The sequence below is a fragment of the Sitophilus oryzae genome, unplaced genomic scaffold (genome assembly GCF_002938485.1).
Source record: "Sitophilus oryzae breed Bouriz unplaced genomic scaffold, Soryzae_2.0 scaffold_1744_pilon_pilon, whole genome shotgun sequence".
NCBI lineage: Eukaryota > Metazoa > Arthropoda > Insecta > Coleoptera > Curculionidae > Sitophilus > Sitophilus oryzae.
This window is the reverse complement of record NW_022146440.1, coordinates 113,022-135,828: the sequence shown is the minus strand read 5'-3', so window position 1 is coordinate 135,828 and position 22,807 is coordinate 113,022. Positions and strand designations below refer to the sequence as shown.

General features: G+C 33.6%; 1 protein-coding gene across 2 annotated transcripts in view; it reads right to left on the bottom strand.

The window, feature by feature from the left end:
* The window catches only part of LOC115881920 (chitin synthase chs-2-like), a 45,179-nt gene that overhangs the window by 3,515 nt on the left and 18,857 nt on the right, over positions 1-22,807 (bottom strand). The window contains exons 2-19 of one of the 2 annotated variants that reach the window (XM_030899648.1): positions 21,740-21,978; positions 19,297-19,402; positions 18,054-18,238; positions 17,788-17,990; positions 15,318-15,521; positions 15,060-15,234; positions 14,784-15,001; positions 14,566-14,719; positions 12,420-12,620; positions 11,843-11,971; positions 9,353-9,518; positions 9,115-9,290; positions 6,901-7,334; positions 5,464-5,631; positions 5,220-5,349; positions 4,939-5,114; positions 3,716-3,977; positions 2,515-2,789 (exon numbers count right to left, since the gene is read on the bottom strand). In XM_030899648.1, coding sequence (XP_030755508.1) covers positions 2,515-2,789; positions 3,716-3,977; positions 4,939-5,114; positions 5,220-5,349; positions 5,464-5,631; positions 6,901-7,334; positions 9,115-9,290; positions 9,353-9,518; positions 11,843-11,971; positions 12,420-12,620; positions 14,566-14,719; positions 14,784-15,001; positions 15,060-15,234; positions 15,318-15,521; positions 17,788-17,990; positions 18,054-18,238; positions 19,297-19,402; positions 21,740-21,978 — 3,601 coding nt within the window. The remainder of the gene's footprint in view (positions 1-2,514; positions 2,790-3,715; positions 3,978-4,938; positions 5,115-5,219; positions 5,350-5,463; positions 5,632-6,900; positions 7,335-9,114; positions 9,291-9,352; positions 9,519-11,842; positions 11,972-12,419; positions 12,621-14,565; positions 14,720-14,783; positions 15,002-15,059; positions 15,235-15,317; positions 15,522-17,787; positions 17,991-18,053; positions 18,239-19,296; positions 19,403-21,739; positions 21,979-22,807) is intronic. The other variant, XM_030899649.1, reaches the window with a different exon arrangement.

Sequence of the window (22,807 nt, the reverse complement as noted above, 5' to 3'; positions counted from 1 at the left end):
TCATTTTTGCTTAAAAAAGGGTCTCTTGGAAAAATTAGTACGAGCAACCGTTTAGAAGATATTTCGGATGGAAATAGTCAATATATGTCATTATTGACAAATAAGCGAGCAAAAAGTAAACATATTATGTTGATTTGACTGAAATGGTAAGCTTTTTTTAATTTAATCATAATTTTTTCTAGAAGAAATGAAGATAAAACAGTTTTTAATGTTTGGCACAAAAACATTCCAAATTTATTATTTCAGAACAATAACTATCTAGTCAACAGGATGTAACAGTCAAATTTCCTCTCAACGACCTCTGTGTGCTAGCTCATAAATTATCGCAAATAACTATTATTTTTGCATCATGTTTACTATAATTTTATTGTTAAATATTATTTTATTTAGTATTTTACCATTATGCAACCGAATATACACTATACAGGCTACAGCTACACCACATTGTCACTGGATCCGCCCAGCATTAGAATTTTTGTCTATCTCTCTATATCTTTGATCATCACTTGTCACTTGTCACTGTCAGATCAAAATCAGATTTTTTTGGATTTATTTATCCTTTGTTTTGGTTATTGAAATTTTATAATTATCAGATAAAATTTCGTAGTTAAATTGGTTATTTTTGATGTGGATCGCAGTGTGCAATTCGTTGTGGGAATTTGTGAGTTAAGTTCGTTCATTGATCGGATATGAAATATGGCTGTTGGAAAATATTCTAGAACATCGTTTTTTATTTATGCCTTTTTGTGAGTTGGACTAGTCAACATATATAGTTCTTTATCTATATCCTGGAGGGAGATTTCCGGTTGAAATCTGATTTTCTGAAGGAAATCGAATCCTTGCATCACTTCTGGTGTACTCCCCGACCGAGAATATCGTCGTGAAGAACTGGCTGCCGTTTCGTGAAGCATTCCCTGTTGGTGAATAGCAAGTCTTCCTAGAGAAGGATTAAGGCTTCCGAAACACATTTGGTCAGAGATGTGGTTGGATTTTGTTGAGTTTATATGGACCACCGACCAATTTCCGTAAGGGATTAAATAGCCAAATTTTTCCGACCGATATCCCGATTCCACGTGCCCAAGAAGTCCCCGAATAGTTCCAAGGTATGCTATAATTCTTCTGCCTATTCTAAGTCAATGCTAAACTGATTTTATTCGTATTGTTGACTGGTTTTCGACCAGTCAACAATACGAATCGTACTGTTGACGATTCAACAGTACGTACAATTTCGTACATACATCGAATAGAGTAAGACTGTATAATTTTAGTTAGGTTTAGATTGGCTATTTGTATTCCGCCCTTAGAGCATACTTAGTTTAAGTTAAGGGGGATGACGTCTTAGTTTTAGTATAGCTTAGACCATTTTCATTTATTCTTATCGATTTAAACTTTACTTCATTTCATATATATTTCATCATTTTCTTTATACATTTAACCTTTTTAATATTTTAATAAATTGCTTAAATATTTTTAGTAGTATTATTTACAGTCTAGTCTCATAGTTAAGTTAAAGTCACTTAAGTTTAACGAGTTATAGCATATTTGAAGTTCATGGTAGTTGCACTCAACAGTTCGAGGTTAGTGTTGAAGTCTACTTAATAGTTACATCTTTATTGCCGAGTTCATAGAGTATAATCTCGTGGCGCCCTTTTATTAATATTTTTGAACCCCGATCACCCGGCTGTTAAAATTAAAAAGCTAGTGGCCTCTATGCAACTCATTCTAATTAAGTAACCTTGTGTTTTATTGAACTTCAAATTAGAAAAGGACGCGGCAAATATTTTTTTTTCTATGATGACATGTATTAACTATTTCGATTCCAAATATCTGGAGGATCATTAGTCGAAGCGATTTTTACCAAGTGACCTTTTTTACACACGGAAATGTATATTTTTTACTCAGAAATTGTAATACAGATACGGACGTACAGTTATTACTCATCAAAACAGTGAAAAAATATGTAGGTTGTGCTCCGTAATCGTAAAAGTCATACTGGCATAGAAAATGAGTTTCTCAAATAAAAAAACACCCAGACACCGATTTTTTCCAAATATGGATGTTAGTTCAGAAACTACTTAGAAAAAAAACAAAATAAAACCAAAAATTCTACATCCTGGTTCTCCGAAACGAAGCATTTTAGGACATAATTTTAGACGACCTTTTTACCTTATTTTTATCTGCAAAATATGTTGCCGAAGTTTTTCGATTTCAATTCGGACCACCCTGTATATTAGCGAATTGGATTTTCTGATTCTGGCTGTAACTGTTTTGGGTTGTTATAATTTTCACTTGTAAAAGTTTGAACAAACGTTGCTAATGATTTAGGGATTTTCGTCTAAGGAATACTACTCTTAATAAGCGAAATTATTACAACAAGGGAGTAAAATTATTACTTTTTTGTTAGTTAACTTTAAAATAATAAAGCAATTTTCATAAATGCAACAAAAATCTAAAAGCTAACAAGAAAATTACTGAACTTATTCATTAATCTAAACCTGTTAAATCAATAGCTACCTTATCGTCTTCGATGGGGTGTAGGTACTTGTCTATTAAGTCATACCAGAATATTTCTTCTTTCTTCTCAAGATAAGTTACGTGTCCTCTGTAAAGCTCGCCATCATAAAACCAGCTGTTATTTTGCAGATCATCAGACGGAGTGTCGAAGGAATCATTATCATCGTCAAAGTCACCATACGTGTCGTTAATGATTTCCATTGGATAGCTGAGACTCGGTCTGTTTATTGTAGTAGGACGCATACTGGGTCTTGGACGTACTGATGCTCTCGCACCTGAATTTTTATAAAAATAAATTAATAAAAATATTGCAGTTAGATACGAAGAAAACAACATAATAGAGCTTGTGACACGTGTCCATGACGCTTTTGATACGGTCAAGTTGACCTTGGTCCAATCTATCGACATACCAAATTTCATTTAAATCGTACGACTTTTTCTAAAGCTAAGAACATAGTGGAGCGACGAGGATAGCGGCGAGCAAGCAGCTCGATACCGCGTCGAGCAAGCCTCGAGATGCTGAAACATAGTAGAGCGGTGAGGAATAGCGAGCTACTTCTAAATTTATTATTTTCATTTGCTTATTGATAATTTAAAATGTTCGTTAGTGGCTAAAATTCTGGGCAGTAGTGCCGCAAACATTTGGTTGATTCGAAACCAACAAACCAGAAGGTGTAGTGTACATGAAATTTTCAAAAACCGGCGAGGGTTTGGCAAATTTTATAACCTTTACGAAAATTTGTTGCCACTTCATCTCATAACTTATCTAAAATATACCGGTTACGGTGATTTTAGTTTCTTTCTGATCCCATAAAATCTCTCTTACAATTACTAAATCTATTAATTTTTAATTTGGGAATCCATCATTTCCTACAGCGCGACAGAGCGACGAAAACAAAATTATTTGAATCGATCTTGCCGCTTGAACTAACCGCTGGAGCAGATCGCTCTACTATGTTCACACGTACTTGTCTTCCCAAGCTTGTTTTGGACACGATGTCGCGCTGCTTGCTCGCCGCTAGCCTCGCCGCTCCACTATGTTGTCGCTCCAACATAGTGGAGCGACGAGGAGTGTCATAGTGGAGCTACTAGTATTTCTGTCTAGTCGTCTACGTCTATTTCCAATTGTTACTTTTCAAATTGCCACACTGTATAAGGTACCATAGCAAAGCTAGTAGAATTTATCGTGAACAGACATTACCTTCCACAAAAGTAGTTTTTCTTTTTGAAATCGTTTTTCTAATTTCTGCTGATTCGGGATCTAATGTTATTCTTTCCAAATACTCTAATCTTCCTTCTATGTGGTCAGCTTTCAGTTCGATATTGGATAGTGAGTTGCTAATCATTATTAAGTGTTTGGAATCGTTGCAACATTCCATGAAAAAATCTCTCAGTTTGTAAAACATACCGACAATAGCGGAATGTTTTTTCTTTACCTCTTTTACTACTTCTTTCGGTTGATTCTAAAATAATGATACTAAGTTAAATATGATATATTAACTTTTTTAATTTAATCTAATCTAATCCAAAAACACAATATAATATAGAACGCAATACCGGGTGTGTCTCAAAAGTGACTCATCCCTATAACTTATTTATTTTTTCAGATAAAAAATCGCGATTTGGTATATTAGTATATGACATAAATTAGGATTGATTAACATTTTCAATTCTTTTCGGCCACTTCCTGTTTCACCGGAAATGACTACAACTTTTGATTTTTAAATGGCACCCTCGCTATTTTGTTACTTTATTCGATAGAAATTGATACTCTGAATAGAATGACGTATCACATGTTAACTTTTGACATTTTCGAATATGGTTTATTTAAAATTGCAACATTCGGTTCATAACGACAATTAATTCGAAGTGTCTGGTACCAGATTATTCGTAAAAAACTGATTTTTCCAAATATGGTAATGAGCCACCCTCGTTCCATTTGAAAAAATGGAACCATTTGAGATATAATTAAAAATACGATTGGGGCATCTTTTAACCGACCAGGACAACACACGAAAAACATTAGACGATCAAATATATTTTTCCAAGGCTCCTTGATTAAAAATTAGTGTTTTTAACACATCTATGGCATTCTATATTAAAATTTAAAATATAATTTTGTTTTAAGCAAAAATGTCAAAAGTTGACATATGTCATTCTCTTCAGAGCGTAATTTTCTTTCAAAAAATACAAAGCGTCATTTAAAAATCAAAAGTATTTGTCATTTCCGGTGAAACAGGAAGTGACCGAAACGCGATAAATACGTCAATCAATCCTAATTTATGTCATACACTAACATACCAAGTCTCGTTTATATCTGAAATATTAAAAAAGTTATAGGGGGTGAGCCACTTTTGTGATGCACCCGTATATAAAACATGAAAATTCTTATGGTCTTCATTTAACGAATTAGAATGTACCTACCGGATTTTCTGCCACAACTGTGACTTCTCTTGTACCCCAACTGACGTTATTCATATTGAAGACAGAGTATATTACCAATAACATGTACATGCTAGGAACGGTAACAAAGTATACTATTCCATATTTCAGACAATAGAGTTCTTTTGGATGTATTAGACCGGCGATTATGTATTCAGCTAGAAAAAAAGATATAATATTCCATCTCATCCAATAAAAAAGATGTTATGTTGATCTACTTTCAGTTTTGTAAAAGAAATAATGAGCTGATCAATTTTACGTACCAACCATAAGAAAGAAAAACATTGACGAGGGTGCTAGTATTCCATCTTGGTTTATTTGCATGACTACACCAATTATTACTGCCATCATTACTAGACCATAGAATCCACTGATAATTCCAGCAATAGTTAACTGTATGTAAAAACAAAGACAGATATATTATAATAGAAAATGTTGTTAATCATTCACTTTTAATGATCAATTATGGTTTTCATTAAGAATAAAGTGTTATATTCATTTAGTTACCTGAGTGTTCGAGTCGAAGAAGACGCAAGCCAAAACAAAAATTGCAATAGGTATTAGATTGTACATAAAAGCGGTCCATTGGGGAAGACCAAACGCTGTTACAAAGGCACCGACAAGCATAAGAAAAATAGTCCCTGGTCCAATAACAGTGCCTACCATTAAAACAATCTGAAATTTAATTAGAAAATAATAGTAGAACTAGAAATAGTTGTAGTTCTAGCACAATTTAGTAAAACTGTAATAACGTGAACACATGAGATAATATCGCGCCATCTACATATCTCAAAAGTTATACTAAGGGCTGGCAAAGATTAGCCTTGGGTCGAGATTTCCGTATGTAAGAAGAGTACAATGCGTTTATTAATATACTGAACAAAGAGAGAACAGTAAAAACGTTGCTAAATGTATGAAATAAACCGAGAAACTGTGCAGATTCGTCGCGGTCGACCGGTCGACCCAATCAGTACTTAAAATTCTAGGAGTACTTAAGAATTCATGCGTTCAGCGTCATGATTTATTATGTCTCGTGGTACTTTATTTGTTTATTTATTAACGAGTCGTTGTAATTTTCCATATAGGTTGTAAATTTTTAAGTGCAAGTTAGAAACACTTGTACGTTTGGTAAAAATAAGTGAAATTGAGTTGGTGCGGCTATTAGAACTCTGAATTCAAAAATCGATATCTCGAAATCCATAATTGATTGTAGTTTTTTTTTCAAAAACGTTCTTAATATTCCTGCTATATTTTCTTCGCAGACAGTATCTGAAAATGTTTATAAATAAAAAAGTTACACGATTTCTGAAAATTGCAATGTACTAAATGTAAATGGATATATTTTTTAAATTTTTGAATGAAAAAAAAACAAGCCTATCGAATTTTTTGTTATTTAAACATCTTGTAGAAGATCCGAACTTAAAAACCCAAAATAAAAAAAAGTTTCAATATGTAGACGTTTTCTCGTTATAAAAACCCTACCGATATTCTTATAATTCCATTTCAGATGCTCACAAATATATCTAATGATTTTATCTAGTTATCTTCTCGAAAAAAAGTATTTTAAAAATAAGCGGTTTGGTTTGGTTTGGTTTGGATACGTTGATAGGGAAAGGCGTACCGGAGAAATGTAGCAACGCCGCAACAGCACACCGTCCATTTTTCTCACTTCGACTTAACAAGATCCCTATGCGATTTACTTCCACACGTGTAAATACCGACCCAAAAGTAAGAGTTGCCAGCACGGTATTCTCAATACGCTATGGACTGCTACAATATCATGGCCATAGATATGCAAAGGCAGGAAGACTGTCAAAAAGGTAGTGGGCCTACTAACAGAGCATTGCAAGCTCAATAGGCATCTAAAACTGATGCTGACCGGGGTTTGGTATTATGATGAGGCTCGATATTACTTATACGGTACTATTATATTTGTTTACTTACCTGATAGAAAATGTATAGCGAAGAAATATTATCGTTAACTTTAACAATGTGTTTTGCGTCCTGCAATAAATCTAGTATATTAGCCATCGTAGATGGCATCCATCTTCTCCTTTGATTGTAGAACTCGTTGAAACCTTCTGGGCAATGGGTATAAGCATCGGAAGCTGCAGAATACTCCACTCTGTAACCTCTTTGAAGCAGAAGAGTGCACAGCCAACGATCTTCGCCCTGATCGTACTGGACATAGTGACGTGCCTCTTCAGATCTGGTGGTGTACCTGGCCATAACGTTGTGGTCCATAAGGGCGCCAGCTCGAAACAATGAAAAACAACCTGGGGAACAGAGAACGCAACCGATAACGTGCTCGGTTGCTTTTTGCATCCAGTGACCGACAGCATATTCGAATACTTGGTACCATGTCATTGCTCCAGATCCTAAAATATAAATAAAAGGTAGAAAATATAAAGAATGTTTCAGTTGAAATAAAACTATTAAGTCGAATATAGAATGAGTGGGATGATGGGGGTTAATTACTGCGACCTTAAAGACCTATTGTGATCTCCTGTCTTGAGTTATAACTTATCATACAGTCTACTTATAACTCATCATACATCAAAATTCTCCTATTGGAAGGGGAACAGGATATTTCTAATCCCCCTCTGACAACAGATGTGCTTCTTCCGAAGGTATACACCCTTCCACGGTTGAGGTTTGGCCATCCGTTCCTTTCATAGTCGAGGAGCTTGTCTCCGACTGAGGTACCCGTGAAGTGGAGGCTGGAGGATGTCCCCAATTTCTCCACCTCCTTAACTTGTTCTCCTTAGACCTGATACCGGTGTTGTGCAGAATCTATAATAGATTATATACTCTTCTTTCTCCATTCCCTCCTTGGATTTGAGGTCAATTCTTAGTGTGTGAGGACCTGACCATGGCCCTCCTCTCTCGAGTTAATTACCCGCCAACTCGATGTGGTGTCTTTCCCGTTGCGCCTCGGCAGAAAGACCGTGATGGTCGCCCCTTTTGGGATATTTTCTCTCTTCACTGCAGTGCCAGTCACGGCCGCTGTCAATTCTTAAGCTTAGGTGCCGTTTCCACCAACCAATGCGCCGATTCTTGAGATACGCAATATATGAGGAGCATGCTCACCCGAGTGTGTATCCCAGAAAAACGCAGCTGATCCACATTTTGTGGATCATTGTGTTACAATCCACTCCCTACTATATCGTCCAGTGTCGCCTCTCCTAGAGCCGTTTGCAGATCGGTGGTCAATACAACCTACGGAGGTAGGTGGTCAATACACGGTAGGTGGTCAATACAACCTACGGAGGAGGTGGTCAATACAACCTCCAACGGTAATTCTTTGGCAGCACTGCCATTTTCACTTGTCCAGCAATATCAGCAAAGCTGGTGATAGGTCCCTGCTTGTCTCTCGGTATTGGACGGCTTTTCATCCTGTTTTTTTTTCTCTCCTTGCCGGAGCAGAGGTGAGGTTCTTGCTCTCTCTCTGGCCCTTTGGAGGAGATGCGCCAGGCTGTTTCTTGGTTCCTTTACTTTGGTCCCTTTCCTCACCCATAATTTGCGTTTCTCGTATGTAACATATCCCGCTGATGGTTAAATAATTTTGATTCATCGTTGTTAAAATACGACTGGACCGGCCTTAAAGTACTGTTATCTTTAGAAACGGTTAAGTACTATTTATGTAAGGAATACAGATGCATAAGTGGAGAAATATAACTAGGGAAATTAAAACAACTGTGGGTGCACGTCATCAATGACACCATGCGTCGTCTTATGGAGTTTGCTGGTGGTCGTATTATGATGTGTAACCAAAGTTATTTTAAGACAATGGAAATCAACATAACATAAAATTTTATTTAACAAAAATATTTATTTGTATTAACAAAATATACGGCTACTTCTGTTGTCAACCGTGATAGTTGGCACAATTTTCACTCCTTTACTATTATTTAAACTATATTGGAAATATTTTCCAAGCTGACAAAAATTTTGCACAGTTCAACTCTAAGGATAATTTTCTTAAGATATTCATGGCCGAGATCAATTCCAAATAAGAAAAAATATTGTTACATCTAGTAGCTGACACAAGATGTAGTTTTAAGTGCATATTTTTTGGCAAGATGGTGTAATACTATTTACATTTTAGTGGAAGCTAAAAGTCATATGATCATTTATATTAGCAATAGTTATATTTACCAACAGGATGAATTCTTCCACAAGCGGCTCCTAAACTATCGTTTTTCTTCATATACTGAACCAGCAAATGTACGGCTTCCGGTTGAAAATCGATATCTCCGTCCAAAGCCATTATATAAGTATTTCTGGACCTTAATTTAACTCTGTCTGGGGTCAGCTCTTCGTTATCCATAATCCTGAAATAGATTTTTTAAGTTCTGTTTACCATTTACGCATTATCGTTTCAGTGTTTACGAACCTATGTCCTAGTAGATAATACATATACATCACTTGTGACCATCGTTTTTTCGCTCGGATTTTTGCTTTGTCCTTTAGGTGGGCGATCACCTTAGTCTTTCCAGGTAAGGTCCAAACCAGTCTTCCACCATATGGTGTTGGATAAATTACAGGAGGACGTATACGAACTAAAAATATTCATGTAATACTCTAATATCATTAAAATTTTTATTGTTCAGTGTGGCGCCTCTCATATGATACGGAAGCTCCAGGAAGAACGGTAGTTGATATATACGTTAAATATAAAACTATATTAATATTAATTTTTTAATATTAAACATTCGTTATTCGCTATAAAATCTATGTGGCTGTGATATACCTTTCGTTACTTTAAAAAACATTAAAGTCTCTATGTTAAAATATTCAACGGTAATAAAAAGATACGTTTAAACATATTTTAATTATTACAGAATTAAAACTAGATATAAGCGTATAATTATGTGACAAATATTAGTTAGTTGAAATTTAATGCTCAAAATGCTTCTTTTCCTGCTCATTGCATGAAATGATTCTCTCTTCAAAAGATCTTTTTTTGTTAAGAGGCATATGTGGAGTTCTACGCTCTGCAGCCACGTCTATTTCTCTTGTGTTGTCGATAATAGTTGGTCGAGATTTGTAAGCACTGTTTTTAACATATCCCCATAAAAAAGCCCAGACTAGATAAATCAGGAGCATTTAAGCATTCTATGAATAGGTGAATGCACAATCCAGACATCAATTAATAGAATCATGTGACTTTTTTTCTGATGTAGGATAATAAGTTTAAATTTCCGGCAAATTTCTAAAAATTTGTTTACTTATATTGTTTTGTTTATTATTTATATCTTAATTTGTTTTCTTATCTTAAAATATCTAGGAAAATCTTTGTTTGAGAGGTAGGCAACCTTAATAATATTTTGAAGAGACATGAATTCTTCATAGTATATCGGAATAATAACTGGATGTCACATTTAATATTATTATTATATTATACAGGGTGTTTCAAAACAAATGCGAAAAACTTCAAGGGGCGATTCCTTGTTCAAAAAAAAGGGTAGTCAACCATTAGGGAGATATCGCAGTACAAAGATGGCGGAAAAATAATGTTTTTATTTTTTATCTTGAAAACGAAAAGAGATAGACTAATGAAATTTTATGGGAGCATTACGGTTATGAAAACACACTTTCTGGTAGTTTTTTCACTTTTTTAAAATGAGTGGAAGGGGTTAAAATAAACTACCCCTATCATTCTTGTTAACGAAATTTAAAGAAAAATCTTATCAAACACATGCAAAAAAAATAATTTGGATTGCTTGGTTTGTTTAGAAACTTTTTTATCTCTGGTGTTTCTTTGATAAAACTCGCCGATTTGAAATTAAAAAATAAAATGTAAAGCATTACATGTCAGGATAAAAAAACATTTTTAGATAAAGAATCTAGTGATAATAACGATAATAATAAGAATCCAGATACTAACGTATTGCAGTAGAGTAATGTCAATAAATAATATTAGAAACATCCTAAAAAGTGACAGCGACCGACTAGATTTTTTCCTAAAAAAAATTAGAGCAGCCCACTAGATTCTCTATCTAAAAATGTTTTTTGTCCTGACATGTAATACTTTACATTTTATTTTTTTAGTAATTTCAAATCGGTGAGTTTTATCAAAAAAACACAAGAGATAAAAAGTTTCTAAAGAAACTAAACTATCCAAATTAATTTTTTTGCATGTGTTTCATTAGTCTATCGTTTTCGTTTTCTGGATAAAAAATAGAAACTTTATTTTTCCGCCATCTTTGTACCGCGATATCTCCCTAATGGTTGACTTTTGACCCAACGTTTATAAAGCAAACTACCCTTTATTTTGAACAAGGAATCACCTCCTGAAGTTTTTCGCATTTGTTTTGAAACACCCTGTATATTTATATTATAATCTCGATTATAATAATTTAATTAATTAAATTAAAGAGTAACTTGCTTTTAAAGGCGATCAATGGTCAATATTAATTTTGTCTCACCCTGTATAACTGTTTGGGTCCAGTTTTAATTTGATTTAAAGTACAATTTAGGTAGCTTTTATTGAAATTTAAAATTTATTCTTCATTTTTAGAAAATGCTCCAGAAAATGTTAAATATGTCAAAAACCTTACATTTTAGTCATACACTTCTGTAATGAAATTCATCTTTATTTTTCTCCTAGAATCCGAAATTCAGTTAATATATATTCCATTGCAAAAAACATAACTTTGATTTGTAACTTTTTTTACATATGCTCACAAAATTTCATTTTGATATAAACTACAAAACTACATTTCTCCTTAGAACCTCTGCGTCGTATGAGAGGCTCCACCCTGTATATTCTTCTTCTTAGAAATCAGTCGTTGCAAGAAGACTATATACTTTGATTTACCTTACTACTGATTAAAAAAAGTTCCATATGATGCGGACTAATTAAATTAACATTTATTCATACCTGTGGTTTTGTGAACTTCTGAAGCAGCCTCCGACATGGTGTTTACTAAATCCAGCACATACGAATTGACGTGTGGATCGTTGTCATCTTTATTCTTTCTTACAAATGCGTCGTCGAAAAATATGTGAGCTGTATGGTTTAAAACAATAGTAGTATACAGGGTGTCCCACAATTAGAGCGACAAACTGAAAGGGGTTGTAGAGGGCATCAAAACAAGTCATTTGGGTATAGGAACCCATGTCCGGTATTATTAAAATGAGCGGAAGGAACTTGACTGGACGTGCACTAAGGTACCAACACGGACTGCACGCCCTATCAACAGCGAACAGGAGTGTGCATTAGTGTCTTCAACAGAATGGACGGCACTTTGAGCAGTTTTTGTAAATGTTTTGAATAAATAATACAACTTGAAATTTACGTTTCGCTTCACCTCCTGCCAAAACGGCACATTTCCGGACATGGGTTCCTATACTCAAATGACCTGTTTTGTGCCCTCTACAACCCCTTTCAGTTTGTCGCACTAATTGTGGGACACCCTGTGTAATATGACACTATAATGACATCTTCTGTTACTTACTTTCCCATTCGTAATAGCTTTCGATTGGGTATTGTAGGTAATTCCTTACTATTCTATGGGCCGCTTGATCCTCGTCCATCCTGAAAATTGTTTTCAAAAACTCTATCATTTCTTCGTGGGTCTCATGCCACATGGTACCGCACGCGTATATCCTTGTTACTTTGTCTTCGTCAATTTCAGTTACGTCCATTGGAGAGTCATCTAAATAGTTTAAAAATATTATTAGGACAACGGGTTTCATCGTGAGGTATGGTTCACATTGGTTAATAAATGTCGTGGTACTGAAGAAGGTGTCAGAGGAAAACTATCGGAAAAACTACATGCAAATTTGGATAATCTATAAAATTAATAATTTAATTTGTACAGTACATCTGCTGGATCTGTGTCTATGAAAGGAATGCGGACAAAAAACATTTAAATAAACAACAATATATTTTATACGTCGACTTGACGAGTACGTCACCGCAAGTCGCTCCGCCCACTCATTTTATTGGCTACTTGCAAATTTGTCGAATTTTTATTGATGGGACGCGTCGTCAAATTTTTTACGAAAAACATCAAGAGAATATCGTTTCCCCTCTCGCGGATACCCCGTAGCTACAGAACGGACAGACGTACTGTATATTATTTAAATTAATAATTTGTATGCATTCTCGAATATAAGTACTGATGGGAACAACATATCCGGTTAATTTTGTTTATAACTTTTGATATTCTTTGTTTAATATAACAATGGAGAATGACTTTTAGGCAAAATTTCTATTAAGAGCTGAAATATGTATTGGGGAAAGTCCGAAAAAGGAACCGAAATGAAGTACTTTTTTATTCATCCCTTAGAGGGTCAGCTTACCCAACTTTTAATAAACAGGAAACTCAATTGGTTTGCAAATGTAAAACTCGTCGTTGCTTTCTTTTGTGAAATTCTTAAATAGCACAATTTTTTTTGTGACACCGCCGCGCGTTGTTTCAATCTCGGCAACCATTTTAAAATCTAGTAGTATTGACATTATTCTATGGTCAAATTTTTTTGTTTTTACAATACTTTACAATAATTTTCCAATACTCAAGTAGGTATATATTTGAAATTTTCTGATACTATTTTTTGTCTACGAGGTATTCCAGATAGGTACTTCTCAAATTGCCATTCTGTATATATTTTTTTAGTTTCAACGTTGATTGAAAGAATTGGGAAGATAGACTATAAACCTAATGGGTAAATTCGTGACAAGACTGATTTGATTTCCCCTGACGTCTCAAGCGCTGTACGGTGGAGACACCAATCGCTCTGCGGTCAACGCACAAAACACTTATTTTTTGTAATTCGACCAACGAAGGCATATCGAAGACGGTGTGGATCTGAAAGCGACGGTGCTGCCATATTAAAATCTGTAATATCTGTAATACGTTTGACGAAAATATCTTTGGATGAAAAATCCGCGTTTATGTATTGAAAAAGTATTCGTATTAAACATAGAATAAATAGGTACTGAATACGTCGTATGATCGAAAAAAAGTCGTTTAGACGGCTTGGCAATGACGATTATTGACATTTACCGTAATAATTTACATATGAAATAACAGCGATCTTCATTTCCAAGCCATCTCTGACGCTATTCTTTGTTTAATCATATAATATTATATTAAATTTTTTAATGATCCGTAATATTAACGCACTGTACCCAAAATCCGTAAATCTACGGATTGATCAGTAGTTCTAGCAACACTGTCTCCGGCAACCACTCACTCTGTCAACTAACAGCAGAAATACGGTGCAGTATTCTATATCCCCTGCGCTGTAAACGACTCATCAGCGCGCAGCGGCGCAGAGCTAAACTAAATCTCGAAATTTTCGGACAGGCTGACGGTAACGCCATCTACATCTCACACAGATTTTGTGCCACGAAATCGCCCATAAGGTTGCGCATCTTCTTATTTCTTCAATCAACGGTTTCAGAAATATCACGAACACAATGAACGAATTTCCAAACGAAATAACGAGTCGCACAAAATAGCATTTTTAATCAGCATGTCAGCATGTTTTGTTTTTTAAATAGCACTTAGGAAATCCAGTCCTTTACTAACAAATGTAGACTGATCCATTTTTACGAGTGGTTTATAATAACTTCTATAAAAATAAAAACAATACCTTTTATTTTTACTAATTCATCCACAACATTTCTTCTATTTAAGACCAGCGACTGGTCAATAAGAAAAGGGTCATACATCGGTTTCATAAACAGTTGTTCTGTCGAAGCAAGCTTCGAATTTTTATTAGTCCAGATATGTTGAGTGATCCAAAACTAAAAAACAGTGTTACAGTAACTATACCGTCTTCACCTCCTGTTCTCTGAAATTTATCTTTACCTGTGACAGTAACCAAACTAACCATATCCAAGCATGTTGATGGCCTACAAAGTCTTTTAAATATATTAGCGGAGGGGTGTTAAAGAACAGATAGGTTATTTCTGTCGGAAAACTACCAAAATAAACACAACTATCCCTAGCAAACGCCCCGCATATGGCTACTAATGCAGTAATAAGCACTGGAACAGTAAGGTTTATTGGAAATGCAAAACTTGATCCTAAAATTATCAATATATGTATTGCTATTTATATGAAATATATTTTTGATTTATTCACCTTGAATCATAATTTTACAAGCAAATTTTCCAAATGCGTAACAAATATAGGTCGAAGCGATATTTACAAACCATATGATGAGCTGATAAAGAACTTTGTTGTTAAGGTATTGGTTTTGACCTGTACTGACAGCGTCATCTACACTACTATTTGTATTACTGACTTGAGGTATTACCTGGTAAAATTAAACGAATTGAAGGTTGAATATTATGCTTCAATACGACTACTGGATTTATTTTATTCTTTGGTACTACTTACCTCAGTTATATTCATTTGATGTTCTGAAAAGGCATTTACAAAATTGTCGAATATAAATAAGCCATCGCCTTCTCTGATATGGAAACTAGCGATTGCAGTAATAAGGAATAATAAACATTTTATGATCGATATAATAGAGTAGCTAAAATATTTGCTGTTTGGGAATTCTTTTTTTCTTCTGGCAATGTTCCTTAAGAAAGGTATCTAAAATACATAATATTTTGTTAAGCATAAATTAACATACTTTAATTAATTGTAGTTGACAACTTTTAAAGTAATACTTTCGATAATTAGAGTTAATTTGTAAGGAATACACAGAGAAGATGAAGTATAAGGAATAGTTTTATTATTGGAAATACAGTTTTTAGTCTATGCATTTGCTCTGAAACTGAAAACTGTATACCAAACAAATTCACCGGACCTGAATCTCATTTAATCCAAACCAAAAATCAAAGTAGTGCATTGTGTGGCACATTAAACAAGTTATGTGTGGCACAGTAAAGATTTACATTTTTATTGTGAGGGGGGATGTAATTCTATTAAAGAAAATCTTAGTTTGTTAAAAAAAAACGTTATAGCAAGAGTCTCATGATTATTTAAAACTTTCCCAGTATCTATATTCTTCAACTCGGTTTTTAAGAATCTAAATATGGACAATGTGAGTGATATCAGACGAATGATACAACTAAATATTTGAAAAACAACTGAATGGTTCAGGGGAAAATCATGATAAGCGCTATTTCACTCATTTTACAGGAGTCGTTATCAGGCTCTTTGCGTGTATTCTATATTTTTACTAGGCATATATCATAGTGTTAAACAACTTATTGCCCTGCGGAGTTTATATATTTATACTAGGGACCAGTTATACCTAGTATATTGTAAAATACTAAAATTAAGAAATTGGTGCTTATCAACTTTTCCCCCTGACCCTTCAACTGGTAATTGATATTTGTATCTAGTAAGATTCTCTTTTTTTCCTTCGCTCTATTATGTATGCTTTTTTTTTTGAAGTGAAACTTCTTTACGCGCTCTAGTAGAAAAAAATCAAGGCAGTGACACGACACGCGACACGACAGGCGAGTGGAAAAGTGGTAAGGTAAAACTGCTTAGAAAAAATTGACCGATTTAAATGGAATTTGGTATGTCGATAGACTGGGCCAAGGCCAACTTAACCGTGTACGGTACGTGTCACTGTGACAGTTAGTTTTGACGTAAGAAACCTCAAAAGTTTGGTGGGTTGGCTATGTGAGCGACGGTACACACTGTTGTTGTCACCCCAAAAAGTTGGATACGTTTCGTACTTTTTCCACATTTCAAACCATGGTAATCGCAAAACAATTTCCGATGCACGTGATCAACTTTGAGTGACAAGCGATGGTGACAGCGCTGCCAGATTGTGATGGATTTATGAGATCTTAATTTAAAAGTGCCAAGCAATATATATTTATTATATCATTTTTAAATATTTTTACGTTTTATTTTTAATTTAATAACTAATATTTTAGTAATTAATTAATTAATTTGTTTTATAGCTTATTTTACTTATTACATATTGGCAAAACTAGTCCTTTATGAAGATTCCTTGGTATTGTAAGCGTTATTATGGGTTATTTATTTATTTATTGATGTATATCTTACAACGCCATAAGTGGTAATAACAAGTAAGAGGGTGCTATTAATGCACAAACTAACAATCACAGAATTTAATAAAAACTAACGTAGAAATAACTTTCAAAGTGGTGTAATGTGCTTATCAATCAAATTTACTTGTCTGACTGCAGTCAAGGGTAATAGAGAGGACCTTTATTGTCACGTTCACGTTCAAAATAGTTTATCAGGGAAGCTACAAGCTCTTTGCTTCGACTGTTTAAATGCTTCGGCATATTTTCAACACACAATTTCAAGAAATGCAATACAAAAACTCGAATATATAGTTCTTAAAAGAACTGTTTGTGCTTAAAAGTACAATTTAAAAAAAGACTATGAAAATAGGCAAAAAAATGAGAATTACTCACAAAGATTCAACAACACGATACTATACAAAATAATTACTGATATTAAGATAATTATTGTCAAATAATAAACACATTGTTGAAAACGGTACAATAATGTGACCAACATAGCGATAATAAAATTCGGTTTAAACTAATTTTTGCAGCTTTAATATAAATAAAATATCTGTTACAATCATTTGCTCTATAAAGTAAAATGAAGAGCTGCTCGGTATCTTAAATTATACAACAAATTTAAACATTTTTGAAAAAATTTCATTTAGTCAGGTTTATGGACTTTAGTGTCAATGTCGATATGATTGATGACGTGCATCGGAAAATGTTTTGCGATTACTATATCCATTTTCAAACATGTCCTTTAAATCCTTCAATTTAATATCTGTTAGTAAAAAGTTTTACTTCAAATATGCACATAGTCAGTCTGTACCTGCTATTTTTATCGATAATATACTTACTGATATTTTTTCAAAAATAAAATTCTCCCACCAACCGAAAGATATAAGAACTGAGGATACAGGAATTAGCCACAAAACCGAATTGCCTTCTATAAGAGGCCAGGCCACAAAAGCAGACGCTTGAGCTGCCAGAGCCAGAAGGTCCGCTGTCATTGTAAACCATAGATCTTTTCTATAAGATCTTACGTTTCTTAAAATATATTCTACAAAAGCAATATTAATTTACCAATATTTTTTAAACTTAGATGGTAAAGGTATATTTTTACCTAAACTTGGAATAAAGCAGAAAGCATTTGTTAGCATAGCTCCTCTTATAACATCCATTTCAGGAAGTATATTAAAAACAAGTAATGCACTTCCTACGGCCGGCAATGATTCGGTTAGAAGTAGGGATAAAAAATCCCAGCCTCCTGGAAAAGTCCAACTTTTGAACCATAATATCCGTACAGATCTGCAAAATGAAAATAAAATTAACCTCATATAATTTTACATTATTTTCTATAATAACATGGTAAATTTTATTTAACTTTGCTTAATTATCACACAGAAATTATGAAAGCCAATTTTCTTAACAGTTTAGCCAAAATATTAATATCTAAAATTGTATTTTAACCTTAATACGAAAGACGTTATGATCGTTAGTACTCCATATACTAGAAGATCCGGTCTGCGGACTTTACTGCCGACTGTCACATACAGAAACTCTCGTATTTTGGTCTGCGAATTTGGCCTGCCGCGCCGATTAGATATTTGCCCTCACAATCTCCAGTATCGGCCAGATAAGACTAGTACATTTGTCGTGTGAATGTAGTAACTGGTAAAAGGCAAAGAACATATAATATGATCACTGACTGATTTTCGCATTTTACTTTTCATCCTTTCAAAAATATACAGTTGCCAAGTAGACTTTAAAGGCCTCCACAGATACGTAGTTTTTTCGCACAAGCTTTCTGTGCAGGATCTAGGCTTGACCTTAGTGAGTGAAATCAGACCTTGCTGATGTTTAGTCTGGGCAAACTTCGAATTCTGAACGTGTGTGTGTGCTCGTTTAGTTCAATTTTGTTCAGTCAAAAATCGTTATTGCACAAGCGAGCTGAGTGCAAGACAGAACTGTGCTATGACTGAAACTATTACTGGGTATCTCACTCAGTTCACTGTAGACAAAACAGTGTCTGTGCGATAGACAGTAGTACAGGTTAAACTGCTCAAACTTGGTAATCGTTCATTGAATCTTAAATTTATCACCGAATAAATCACCGACAATATAAATCACCGATGACTTATTAACAATACATAATGTAGGATAGTAGACTAAATAATTTTTTTAAAATACTTAATTTTGATATTTATATATATATACTGCTGATAAACTGTTAAGAAAATTAAAGTCATATGCTTAAATGATAATTAAAATTCAGTTCAATGATAATTAAAATAAAAAATATGAAAATTCTATCGAATATTGCATGCATGGTTTTAGCCCTTTAAAAAACTTTAATGAAGCCAAACCTAAAGAATGTTCCGGCTTCTGGAACACAGTATGCAAATATAACGAGCCAAATCCAGGTTGTACGTTCTACGGCTGGAACTGTGAATTCGTACTGTCTGCTTGAATCTGAAAATGTAATCAATATAAAATTCAAAGTCTTTTTGACTGTAATATACTAATGCCTTCTATGTCTATATTAAATTATTGTTGCGTGTGATATTTCAGGGGAATTAAACATATTATATACAGGGTGAGTCTTAAATAAGTGCAAATATTTTCAGGGCTGGCAGATCTCGATAAAAGAGACATATTTTCTCTTTACCGTTTTTCAAATAAATTCAAAATAAGCGAATTATTCAAGTTTGAAAATTTGAGAGTTGAAAAATTTTTGAGAGTCGCCAGATTTTGTATTTGCATCCCTTTTACTGCCATAACATGGCCATAACCAATCTCCATAACCATGATAATATTAGAGATTAAGAAATTATACAGTAGGAAAATTTGCGGTGAACAGGTAGTTTTAAAAAGTTTTCTAAAATATACAGAAAAATTTGAAAGAAAATGCATTATTAATTTTCAACATATTTTTTTGCGAAGAACAACTCATAGACGTATAAGTATTACCAAGTACTACATGCTTTAGAAAACAAAGTTTTCAAAAGTAACATGTATATATCATATAATTATCCTGTTGTTTTGCATAAAGTTGTAAATTACGATATACGTACGCAATATTGTCTTAAGCTTGATTTTCATGCATCCGTTATTCGATACCTTTCAAAGGTTGGTACGATGGTCCGACGGGGCTCTGATTGGTCATATCATTTTCGCGCCACTTTTCATTTGTAAATTTTTTACTCCAGCCCGTCAACGGAAAAAGTTAAAATAAATCTAACTTTTCGTATGATAACGGACGTTTTGGCACTTTTTTGACAAATTTAATCGAATATTAATAAAAATGTAAGGAAAACAGCGAAATCGTTCCAGAAATGAAAATATAAAATGACACCAATCACAAGCAGTTCGTATATCCAATAAACGGAAGCATGAAAATGTAATAAATCTAAAAACTGTAATTTTTTAGCCAATCGAAGTCTTTAAATTCAACCAAGAAAATTAATATCGTGTCATCGTATTGTCAGATAACGAATGCATGAAAATTACGCCGCTATTAAGCCAGTATTACCACAGATTATACAGATTATAAACTTTGTTTTTTCTTTATTGTTTTTCGTGGTTCCAATTTTTGGAATCGGGCACTAGTTAGGTTACTAGTTTGCGCACATAGCACGCCCAGTTATTATGGCCTCTAAAATTGTGCACAGCGCCTGACCGGCACAGTTATTAGAGAGATATCGGAAAACCGAATAGCGTCATGCAGTATTTACGCGTACCTACCTTATCATGATTACGATATGCGCGAGTCAATTTTTAACGCAACACACACTAATAACGTTATCGCTTGACGTAATTTGCGGATCAATTACACCAAGCGCCATTTCTAAATAACGTTTAAAAATTGCTTAAATGGGCATGTGCGGGTATTTGACAACCGGGGCCGGCCGGCGAGATCTTTTATTTTAGGTTATTTTTGAATTGTTTTGAATTATTACTTTAGTTTTATTAGATAACTTGATATTTAAGTAGCTGGGATTAGTTTTAATTAAATAAATATGGCCCAAAATATGGATTCTACCTCTTCCAATATTAAAGAACCTATAAAGAGGCTTAGGTTTACAGCAGATGACGACTTAGCCCTTCTAAGTTCTAAGAGAATTTGTTGCTTGTTGCCCTAAACCCACTGGCAGACGTTGAACAATAAAGCACTGGAAATAAGCACTTTAGCCTTTTAGTTTTAAAATACCTAGTAAACAAAACAATTTCAAAGTTTTAATTTCAAAGTTAGGTTAAGTTTAAATAACGGACGCGACGCGAACAGAATTCTTTTCGATCCGATAACTATAAATGAAGAGAGTTAATACCACCTCACGTAAAGGAAATAACACCTGGCCTTATTAACGTCCATGCCGCTATTCGGTTTAGCGATATCTCTTTATTACGCTGTTTATTGTTATTTTACGCGAGTTTATTTTTGCGCACAGGAAATTTTACTCGTTTACAAATCGTTATAAAAAAACAATTTTCGTACCACGAATTAGGGATAAGATTTTTATCTGCATACATATAGTATACCTAATCTGTGGTATAACACTATAAAATTTCTTTGTCAAAGATTTTTTTTAAAGATATTTGATGAAAAATTTGATAGTGTAATATACTGTTACACTGTCAAATTCTCCGTAAAATATATTTCAAATAAAATATTTGCTTTTAAGAAGTTTTATGTTTAATACCGGCCTTATGTATTGAAATGCATCTAAGTTTAGTTATTTTAATTTCATAGTCGCCATATAAAATTGCTTTTGGTAAAAGAAGAAAATATATAAACAAGGTACTACTTACCAAGGACTCGACTACAGTAGGGACGTGTTATATTCTTCTTAATCTGAGATGTCATCAAAAACATTGTTACCTTAGACGTGACGGCACTGCATAAAACTACTAAAAATACTGCAACTATTGTAAAAATCTTGAATGCTATTATGCCGTTATCGATCCATTTAGACTCGGCCATGGATCCGACCTCTGCCTTCCGATGAAGTATTTTGAAGGAATCCCATGGCTTAACATCTTCGCCTTGCCTGGAATCAATATCTGTTAGTTCGAGAATAGAGATCATACTACAGAAAATTTTAGCTAGGTAATTTTTTAGCAAATACAAAATCAAACGAGGTATCAAAAATTTACTAAAGGGAATATTTGAAATACTCTTGGCTTAGCCAAGTTCGCTAAGTTATTGTACAAAAGTAAGCTGCAACCATATGGAAGATTTTAGTTTATTATACAGGGTCATATAAAAAAGAACTTAGGAATTTTGTTTAATTCTATACCTAAAATATGTACTAGGGCCTATTTGTTTCAGGAAAATATTTTAACTTCTACAGGATTGCTAAAAAAAGTGTGAGTGGATGCATGAGGATTATATTTTTTAACTAACCTGTTTATTATTGCATATTTGGCTTTATATCACTTACATATTGGCTTTAAAATCACTTTACATAGTCCTAACATACTATTAAATTTGTTTTGACAGTTTCAGAGAGATAAATAAATAAAGGAACAAATATATTTTTTAGCTTTTTTAAAACAATAATTAAAAATATAACATGGGTGTCCTGAAATAACAAGCTATGCATGGTATGTACTTAATATAGTCGGCCCGCACTTACTACATTATAAATATCGTAATCTTAAATCAAACAGAATGTTCACAATTCCACGCCAAACTATCTAAAATATAAAACATTTTTTTTTGTTTTTTTTAATGGAACACCCTATATATTATTTTTTTTAGATCAAGAATTAAAAAATTAATATTTATTCGCTGTATTATTACATACGGTATGGCTCTTTCAATGTTAAAATACTAGACAAATATCATTAGGTGGCTTTGATAAAAATATTACTCTA